The following is a 10,991-nucleotide window of genomic DNA, read 5'->3' on the forward strand; positions in this document are numbered from 1 at the left end:
AATGTAGGGCAAAGGGATTTACTCAGCTGCATATTTTCCAGTAGATCAGAAACAGCATCCAGGAGCAGTGAATAAATGACCCGAATGGAGGAAGGAATCAAGGCGTCCATTTGCTCCATTTAAAATGTTATTTGCCCTCTATTACACAGGCAGTTAATTACCCCCCTAAATTATTCCATAAGTAAAATTAATACCGTTTAACCATATTTGTGTGCAAGTGGATATTCTTCATCTATATGCTCCACTTTGGTGTCATTATTAATGATTTTGTTCATTTTTGAGTTGAAAATCCAAGTTTATGTTAAGGCCTCTTAATACTCCTGAAAAAGGCAGCCCTTCCATCTCTCCTCCCAGTTCCCACATACAGATTTGAGGCTTTACATAATTAGTAAAGATTCATTGCTAGTCGCAGCTCTATCGGTAAATTCTCTTATTTGGCTGCTTAAAATAAAGTGCAGGCAGGATATAGCGATGGGGTCTCCTTTATATCCCATGACAGATTCTCAGCAGTTAAAATAAACAGCCTCTCTCTCTCCTCAGCTGTCTATTTGCTGTAGTAGCTCTCACACCTCCACCCCCGCGCTTCAGAGCAATCGCCAGTCTGCAGACGTCTCGTTTGAAACAAACACTCCAGACTCCAGATCTGTTGGACGATCCTCATGGCTGCCCCATGCACAGGATAATATGCTCTCACTGCCTTACACTTTGCTATTTATTCCTTCAGAGCCTCAAGGAACACAATTTAACCCACTTTAATTGTCGTTTTGTGGCAGTTGAGGAGGCTGGATCCTGGAAACCATCCTGGATATAAACCCACCTACCTCCCATAAAATACACAGGTGCTTTATATGTCTGCACCATAACATTTACTGCCTAATATAATCCTTAAATGTGCCATAAAAGGCATCAGCTGTAGGTACCAGAGCCAGCTGAGTACTTTCTGAAGTTTAAGGAGACTAATACATGTTAACAAACAGTATGTTTGTAGATGTGGAGGTCAGGTTCCTGAATATGCAGTTCCCACAGTGAACCTGGCTCTAGGTTTTATGTGCTTTGTCAGAAAATAAACACATCCAGGTGTCCCAAGCCAATATATTCCCAATTCTTTCCTGTCTGTATTTACATCAGAATGTCAGCATACAATGACAATAAATCCCATTTTGAGTTTTTCACGCAAATATGCTTTAGGTTGCCGATCATCTTCTTGACGTATGTTATCTTCAATTCACATAATAAATACTCCTACGACAGTGCTGTAAGTTTACAGAAAACCCAAAACAATCACTTGACCATCTGTTGATGCCTTTCGTGGTTTCTATTTTTATATCCTATATGCAGCGTGAATGTTTTCCTGCCATGTAAATAACATGAATGAAGCAGAGCAGTACAGACAGACTCACAGAGCTGCAGCACCACTGAGTAATTATAATGCAGCTGCCTTGTCAGTTTTGATTAGAGGCTGGTTTGAGGCCGGTGCTCTGGGCACACGCAGACTTTCCGCACTCGTGAATTTGGCCTTATTCATTTCCACATGGCAATCGCGGCTAAGATCCAGGAGCAATGAAGGAAAACTAATTATTTCCTCAAAGTGCCGCCAACGCGCAGCCCACGGAAGGATATCCGGCTCGCTGGAGGATGTGGCGCCCCCTTTTGGCGACCTATGAAGGAACCACAGTTGGACCCTAACATCCCATTCCAATGAAAACCACCTTACTCCCTGCACAAACTCTTCAGGGACTTGAGGTCTTATGGATGGAAACTTCTGGCTGAGATTTTGCGAATCATTTCTCGAGCACCTGGATCTGCAGGTGACTCTGCAGCTTGTTGTGAAACAGTGAATGACTGATGGATGCTTTCACCACGAGAGACACGCATCTATGGCCATCGGGTTCCTAATTAGCCATCTTTACAGGCCGTTAGCTTCTCCCAAGTGTTTGCTACTGCTCCATCACAACGGCAGGATATGGCATACAGTCATTTCCTTAGTCACACAGCCAAACTGATTTATCATCTGAAAAACAAAGATATGAGATTAAAAACACACTCGTTTAAAATCCATTCCTGCTTTATGCAGACCTGTTGCTAATTTTCAGCTTATGTGCAGTGTTTAAAATCAGGATGCAGTTGTGAAGGTTGTGGCACCAGGAAAGACCCACCATTGTAATACTGTGTGCTCCATCTATTGTGAAATTCTCCCATTAAATATCCAGCTATTTAAAGGAAAGAGTCATATTAGCTTATAATGGTTTATCTTTTGTAAGATGTTGATATAGGACATCCATTCTTCCATATTCCAGCCTCCGAACCAGCACATGGTTACATGGTGCCTGGAAGCGGCACGGTGCAGGGGACACCCTGGATGGGATGCCAGCCCATCACAGGGCACAGGGCAGGGGACACCCTGGACGGGATGCCAGCCCATCACAGGGCAGGGGACACCCTGGACGGGATGCCAGCCCATCACAGGGCAGGGGACACCCTGGATGGGATGCCAGTCCATCACAGGGCACAGGGCAGGGGACACCCTGGATGGGATGCCAGTCCATCACAGGGCACAGGGCAGGGGACACCCTGGATGGGATGCCAGCCCATCACAGGGCACAGGGCAGGGGACACTCTGGACGGGATGCCAGTGCAACGCAGGGCACAGGGCAGGGGACACCCTGGACGGGATGCCAGTCCATCACAGGGCAGGGGACACCCTGGACGGGATGCCAGCCCATCACAGGGCACAGGGCAGGGGACACCCTGGATGGGATGCCAGCCCATCACAGTGCTCTCACATGGATAGACCCACACTTCGAGCCATTTCCCACTGGCATGTTTTTGTTGTGTGAGGAACCCGGAGTACCAAGAGGAAATCCCACGCAACATATGGAGAACCTACAAACACATGGACGGCAGAGGAGGGATTCCAACCCATTCAACCCTGGAGGTGTGAGTCGGCAGAGCCGCCCACTCAGCCACTTTGCTTCCCTCAGGCAGACAACATATAAGTGATTTTACAAGTGTAGAATCGTAAGCTTGGCTTAAACACCATAGTAACATGATTAAATTAATTACAATATTGACTGAAGTAGCTCATAACAATCGAATCAAACTGCTCGTGTGCCATACTGCAGACAACAGATGGACCCACAGTTATGCAGAAACATCTGGGAAATATTAAGCTACACAATACCTTTTAGCGGTGGGATGAAAATGTAATGAAATGCGAAGAAAATGAAAATGTTCAATAAAACGAACCAGACTGTATTCCCAAAACATCAGTGGCTATGTAGGGCAGATTTTATTTAAAATATGTACATATGTTCAATTTATACGCAATGAGTATTTTCATCAACAGACCATCCATTCAAGGTAGTGCAATGAAAACAAAACTGTTGTTCATTACTAAAATTCCTCATCTTCAAAAATACTTTGATGTATTCATTCGGAGCGTCAACATTAATGAAACTTTTTTACACTTTTGTCGTTTACAGATCATGTTCAAATAAACAGTAAGATAATAGCAGGATTTTTGATGAATGAGTGGGAAAAAAAAATTTACAGAACAATAGAATCCCCCATACAAGATGATCCTGCTCTTTCCTTAGGAAGTAAATAAATGCCTCTGGGTTCGGCTGTGATGTTTCCCTCTTTACTCAGGATCAGCTGTCCAAAAGCACCTGAAAATGTAGGAGTTAGTGAAGTAAGTCTGTGGTCACCTTGCTGCAAAACGCTGCTAGGACACGGCGCCCTTCAAACCTCACGGAGGCCCTTTAAAAAAACCAACTCGCTACAGCAGAAGCTCGGGTCAGGGAACACAGCGCTGTGAATATGCATCAGACACACGCAGAGTAATACTGCACTGAAGAGTAGGGACATCTGGCCCACTGTGTGTGGTGTTTACATGCAACCACATCCATCACAGCTGCAGAAACAGGAAACTGCTCAAGATGCTCACAAGCACTGAGGAGCTGAGCTACATTTCCTTTAATTTACAGTCGCCATGGTGAATGTGACACAGAGAACAAACACAATATCTCTAGAGGACACATTAAACAGTCTCCTTATGTATGGAGCAATATCATTCTCCATCATTGTATGGGTAACTGACAGCCTTAATAGCTTAAAATGAGAGCAGCACTTCAGCGGGGGTTATAGGCGTAGGCTGGAAGGTTAGACACCGCAGCTCTTTCGCCTCATTTGAAGCACAGTTTCCAGATAGAAGGTCAATACAGTCCCCCAAAATTTCTGGGGGTCCATCAACTTGCATGGGATCTTTATTTACACTATCCGCTAACTGAAACCTAGCACTTCCCTCTGTTACGAATGTAGGCAAAAAACCACAGTACTGTTAGCAGTACCTGTGACTGTCACCAGAACAACACAGATATTTTCATATAATCTCTATGACAAAAGGATCCTTAGCCTCACAAAACAGCCAGAGGGGTCTGAGGCACAAGAACAGTAATAACTCTGCCTGGGGCCCACATTGGTTAGTTCATTACTCACAAATGCTGTGCAGACACAAGAAGTCACCAATATGCACACGTACAGGAACAGACCACAGCTAGCACAGTACTGCCTTTGTGAAGAACAATGCTCCTAAAATGGAAGACAGATGCTGTAAAACACTGAAGCTAGGCATGCTGAACTCTTCGGTTAGTAGGCATCTCAAAGCGTACACAGAGCTGAACTCTTCGGTTAGTAGTAAAGGTGCACCGATCCCATACTTGGGACTGGAATCGCCACCGATCTATACCTAATTAGACATATCAGGTATTAGTCATATGTTCAATACTTATTTAGTTTTCAGCAGGCTGTAAAAAGTATAGCTCCTATTTGTTGTTAAATCACTTTGTACAATCAATGGCACAACAGCCCTTTCCCATTTTAGATGTGTTTTTGAGGCATCCAAGCTGAAAATTAACGGTGCCACTCAGTCCATTTGCCACTCAGTGGGTGCGAGTGCAGTGACTTCCGCCTGCTGTGACGTCACACGCATATCCTTTGCAGTAGGAGGCGCGTAAGAACATCAGATAAGTAGGTGAATATCTGGAAGTATTTTACATTTTTAAGAAACACAGCGATTTACAATCTTTGCAAAAAAGTTCAGAGGTGGAACCAGCATTTAGTGGATTATCCCACTAAATGAAGCACACATGAGACAACAAGAGTATTATAAAAAAAAGCAATGGATGATCTGGGAGTCACTATAGCTTGGGCTGTTATGCTCAATTGCAACAGCTTGTGATATGGGGGGGAGGGGGCTGCTATTGCTACGAAATATGAGTGACGTTGTTGCCAGTGGGGAAAAAAACGTGGGGCATTTTAAGCATTCGCCACTTGCGTATCCTTGGTTGGAAGATATTCTAATTTAACTGCAAATGCCTCAAAAACACTTAAAACAAGATATACGAATGAACATAAGAAATTTACAAAGGGGAGGAGGCCATTCGACCCATCAAGCTTGTTTGGGGAGAAGTTAACTAATAGTTGTTAAAATCTTATCTAGATCTGTTTTAAAGGAACCCAGGGTTTTAGCTTCCACTACACTAGCAGGAAGACTATTCCATACTCTAACTACACGCTGTGTAAAGAAGTGCTTTGTCAAATCCATTTTAAAATGTTCTCCCCCTAATTTCCACCTATGGCCACGAGTTCTAGTATTTTAACTAATACTGAAGAAGCCATTTGGCTAAACAGCATCCAGACCCGTTAGAATCTTATAGACCTGGACCATGTCCCCCCTTAGTCTCCTTTGCTCGAGGCTAAATAGATTCAGCTCAGCTAACCTAATGAGGTGAAATAGCACGTTATGTATGATTCTAGTAGCCTAATTAAAGCTTTTTTGGGATACATTTTCCATTTGTATTTACTTTTTATTTTTAAATAAAAAAAGAGAGAGAACTGGTATCAGATCGATGTTCATTGGCCGATACCCTCTGATCAGGTATAGGGATTTGTAGCAGCACTGAAAAAGTGGGATTGGTACGCCTCTATTGATAATATTAAAGTAAAAAGAGATTTTATATTGGAATCTGTATCGGCAGTTACGTGTCGGAATCGAATCAGAACTGGAAAAATATGGATCGGCTCATGCCTAGTTAGTAGGTAGCTGAAAGCGTACATAGGGCTGAGCTCTTCGGTTAGTAGGTAGCTGAAAGCGTACATAGGGCTGAGCTCTTCGGTTAGTAGGTAGCTGAACGCGTACATAGGGCTGAGCTCTTCGGTTAGTAGGTAGCTGAAAGCGTACATAGGGCTGAGCTCTTCGGTTAGTAGGTAGCTGAAAGCGTACATAGAGCTGAGGTCAAGGCATTGTTTTAATAGACATAAAAGCAGAAACATACAATTTTCCGCTGATAAGCTACTTTTGCAGGACGATGTCAAGCGTGCATGAGGTTTAAGCAGGAATAAGTTAATTGGAGAGGCTAATAATAATTTAAAAGAACTTGGACTTAAAAAAAAGCTAACTAATAATTACTTGTCTTTCCCAATTCTATATTTATAGATAGTGTTGCAAAAGGGCTCAGCAAACAAAAATCTGTATTTTCACATTTTTAAAAATGCTCACTCCCGTTTTTAATATCAACACAATGACGCAAGTTTCACAGAAAACGTTAATCACTTTCTGTATACAGTTTACATAAAAACCACTACAAAAGCTACAACTCAAGATTGTACAGGAAGGTCCTAAACTTTCCTGCAAGGCATTGAAGCTATTTATTTAATCACATCAAGTCACCTTTGCTGGATTTCACACCTTGTAACAGAATAGGACTGGTGCTTAAAAAGTCCATTTACTGTGATGGAAGATAAAGGCTCAAGCCCATTAAACAAATATTAGTGTTACCCTAAACCTGCTATTTACTGACAAATCGGTTCCCCGGTTCTGGCTTAAAGTGACAAAAACGATGTGCATCATCAGCCTAACACCAAAGGGTTATTCTTCCATGTCTGTATTTCAAAAATAAAAAAAAGAAGAAAAAAAAAATCCTAAGATGTGTTCACGGAGGGAACAAGCAGATATTGTGAGATTCAGGTGGTATGTCCCTAACTCCCCCAGCAAGATGCCCCAACTCTGGGTTGTTTTTCAGGCAGGTGGGCACTGAGTGCTCCCCCAATTTCCACTTCCTGGCATTGAGTACGGAGACATACAGCCTAGTCTGAATGGATCCTCAATTAAATGCATGCATGACCCGGTTCCTGTGAACAGAGATGTCCCTGGCAGGGCGTCGCCCCGCTCTCCCTCCCCTTGCAGCCAGCAGTGCCGCTGGCTCAGAAGCCTTGAAGCTCGGGGATGTTCTTGTAGAGATCCAGAGCAGCTGGGTTGGAGAAGGCGCCTCTCTGGCTGACCTCCTTCCCCGCCAACACCTGCTTGACAGCCACCTCCACCTTCTTTCCGCTGATGGTGTACTGTGGAGAAGCAGGACCAGTGTTACTCACGGGGGGCCGGGCCAGTGTTACTCACGGGGGGCCGGACCGCACTCACACGCACCTACTGCTTCACAGTTTCACCTTCAAGTGCAATATTCATGTGTAAAACTCATAATACAGCAGAATGACATGTACAACAAAGAAACAGCATGTAAGCATAATGAAAGGGACACCAACAAAGAGCTGAAGACCAACAGTGGAAAGTTCTTGGTTAAAGACTGACTAAGGTCTTATGTAGGCTTTTAATGCCTGGAAATCATCATCAGAAAAAGCCCAAATTATTGTAAATACACAACTATGTATGCAGTTTTGGACATGTGAGTCTACAGAGCAAAGTATGTGTGTCTGCATGCATCTGCATGCGAATATGAATATTCCTGCTCCTCTTTCCACTTCCCACCTTCATTATTTACTGCTCTTTGGCCAGTTGCCCGGCCTCCCTTAAATCTTATAGACAACACATCTTATTCATGTGTGATTTCTGTAAAACCCAGGCCAGATATTCAAAGCTCCAAAGTTGTTTTCAGCCACATGACTTCAGTTCTAGCTGTGAGATGCAACTGCCGATGAGTGTCCTTTGTCATATAGCTCACACTCATCAGTATGCATCGTGTAAACCGCGGCTTCCCGCATCGCTCCATGCAATTTGCACCGGAGAACAAAATGAGGGCACTTTGAGTTTGCAGAGTACTGGGAAGCAGGTAGCATGCTGCTTAAGCACTAGGGCCAAAAGATCTTCTGTTAAGGTTCTGAGAGGGGCTCTGCCCTTCTACTCTCAGGAGAACTTAACCTGAAAGTGCTTTTGTAACAATACTCAGTGATATAAATAAGGTAATGAGTAAAATGTTGCAATTATCTTCAAGTGCCATTTTTCCCTGATACACAGACACACAATATTAGTGGGAAAGGTGCTCTGGCCAGACACATAAAGACATTGCAAAGCATGGCTCCAATCTGTAGTTGAAGAATCAACTAAATTAAATGTAGTAAAAATTTTACTAAGGCATTAACATTCTATTTGTAGTCAATGACTAAGCTGCTTTTGTCCTGCAGAGCCGGTGATCCACCTCGGAGTCAAAGCACTCATCAGTGAAAGGCAAACAGGATAGCACTTAGGTGATCGACAGTCCCGCTTAAACAAAAATGCAACATCCCATCCACCACGGCAATTATAAAGGAACCAGGCCATCGAATCGCCATTTTCCCCCACTTTCTAAGCTCCCTCAAGTGTTTGCCAACTGTTGCCTTGGTTACCCTACGAAAGGGCGGCAGAGGTTGATGTGACACTGTGTTTCAACCCTCCACTCTGCTGGGCTTGGTGGGGGAGACATAATATATCATAGCTGTCCTGACATTTCTCTCTCAATAATGAAGCACACAGGAGAAATGCAGAGATGCCACCAAGTGTGAAGTGATGCAAAGTGAAAAATACTAACTGCAGCAAAAGTGACAACGGTATGATAAATCTGAATATTAATAATAACAACAAATTTAGGTGGTGTTCATTTTCTAAATAGGGAGAGTCGGCCATAATAACAACGATCAGCCATTTTAAATGCTGCCTCGTGTCACCCAGGTTGACAAATCACACAATCTAAGAAGGTCCCGAGGTCTGGGAAGACCCTGGAAGAATCTTGAGGATAAGAAAGTGTCAAAATGGCAGGGAATTCTTGTCAAGCAGGGGACTCTACAATGACTCCTAAGTGGTGGTACAGCCGAGGCCTGATCCCAAATGAAGATGCAGCTTTCAATTTGCTGAGGAAGAGAGACGCTCCTGAAAGCTGAGCCTCAAAGGGTATGCAACACTCTTCCGTACCAGGGCTTTCATAGGGCCCATTCACACTAATATGTTTTCATGTATTATTATTATTTTTAATTATTAACCAAAGCTTTTTGTAATATATTTTTAGAAGTGGTGAGCTTTATATTTTAGTTGTTTGTTGTAGCTCGAGCATGTGTATTTTTAATAATAATAATAACTTTAATAATCCCCGTTGGGGAAATTGTCTTTACACCTCCCTCAACTTGCTCTTTGGTGAGCGAGCTGTCCGCAGCTTAGCCCACTGAGCCACACGCTGCCCCCTAGCAATGTGCATTTAGCAATGCAAACATTTTCTTCCGATTTAGCCGTCCGTCTGCACTACCATGGATCTTTTTTCCCCAGAAAGTTGTCGCTCTCTGACAACTAATCTTTCGGGAAGCACATTAGTGTGGACGCTCATGAACATAAAAATGTTGTTATACCTACGTTAGAGAGTTCAGATTGGTTCATACTTAGCTTGTGACCCATTCCATTAGCTCTCTTCCTTTCCATGCCTCTTTCCCTAATTGGAGGGAAGAATGCTTTGCCTTTGTTTTTACGGAAGTAAGCCACATGTCAACGTGGAGGATGTACAGGACATTTGCTACCTGGCATATGTTGTTTTGCTTACTTGTGTGCAGCTAAATCCTGTTTTGTGTACATTGCATGTTGTTTACAACTCTTATGGAGCTCATAAACAGACTGTACCTGAGCAGAGTTTAACTGTCTAGCATATGATAAAGACATCCACCCATAGAACATTAGAGTGCACTGGAACTGAGGGGAAGAGACTGAAATGTGTGAATCCTTGTGTTATTGCTGTGATGGTTGCTTTGTGTACAGCTTTGTATTAGCGACACTACAGTACTGTGATATTTGCTAGTTGAAGTCAAAATAAATTATTCAAAACTTCTAGAACTATGATTTTGGTTGGACAAAAAACGTGTAAATGACACATGCTCAAGCTACAACAAACAACTAAAATATAAAGCTCACCACTTCTAAAAATATATTACAAAAAGCTTTGGTTAAATGGACAAATGAAAACTGTGAAAAATATGTACGTTAACAGCCACTCTTACAACCTGCGTCATTCACACGGAGAAGATCTTTTCTTTTGGAAACTCCCATTAAAAACGTTATCGTATGAGTGCGGGCAAAGCCTTAGCCGCCATCTTTAAAATCTGAAATGGAGCCACGGCAAACCGGGAGTGCGGTGAACTGTACGGAGAAGTGTGGGAGAAGTGCGGGAGGGCCCCCACCGGGATGTCCTCTGTCTCCAGGATGAAGGCGGGGATGTGCCGGGCGGACAGGCCCATGCGGATGGCGGCGCGGACGCGCTGCACCAGCTCGGGGCAGAATTCCTTATTGGGCGCCATCTTCAGGAAGAGGATGACACGCTCCTCCCCATCGTTGTTGTATTGGGGCACGCACAGGCTGTCGGCCACCTCCTCAAAGGCCTCCACTGAAATTGGGGGAGGGGCACAGAAGAAGCAGCATGTTCATTAATAATGCTAATAATAATTATTATTATTATTATTTAATAATAATATTTGGGGGTTAAGGGCCTTGCTCAATCAGCCACAGACGTAACTATTCTGCTGACCTTCCAATCACAGGCAAAGAGACTCATGGAACAACACGCCACCCCCAGTGTGTATGAGGCATGAACTGCGTACAAACGGGCCTCAGCAGTGCACCGTGTGACGAGAGAACCCAACACAACAAAGGCCTCAGACCCCTCCCCCCTCAAAGACCCTGCAGTGCA

General features: G+C 43.6%; 1 protein-coding gene across 1 annotated transcript in view; it reads right to left on the reverse strand.

Annotated features, from left to right (window-relative positions):
* Positions 1-3,255: 3,255 nt before the first annotated feature.
* The window catches only part of aacs (acetoacetyl-CoA synthetase), a 41,107-nt gene continuing 33,371 nt past the window's right edge, over positions 3,256-10,991 (reverse strand). Inside the window, exons 17-18 of the mRNA XM_023838955.2 lie at positions 10,486-10,688; positions 3,256-7,401 (exon numbers count right to left, since the gene is read on the reverse strand). Of these exons, the coding sequence (XP_023694723.2) occupies positions 7,264-7,401; positions 10,486-10,688 (341 nt within the window). The 3' untranslated portion in view covers positions 3,256-7,263. The remainder of the gene's footprint in view (positions 7,402-10,485; positions 10,689-10,991) is intronic.

Source organism: Paramormyrops kingsleyae, chromosome 2 (assembly GCF_048594095.1).
Source record: "Paramormyrops kingsleyae isolate MSU_618 chromosome 2, PKINGS_0.4, whole genome shotgun sequence".
Taxonomy (NCBI): Eukaryota; Metazoa; Chordata; class Actinopteri; order Osteoglossiformes; family Mormyridae; genus Paramormyrops; species Paramormyrops kingsleyae.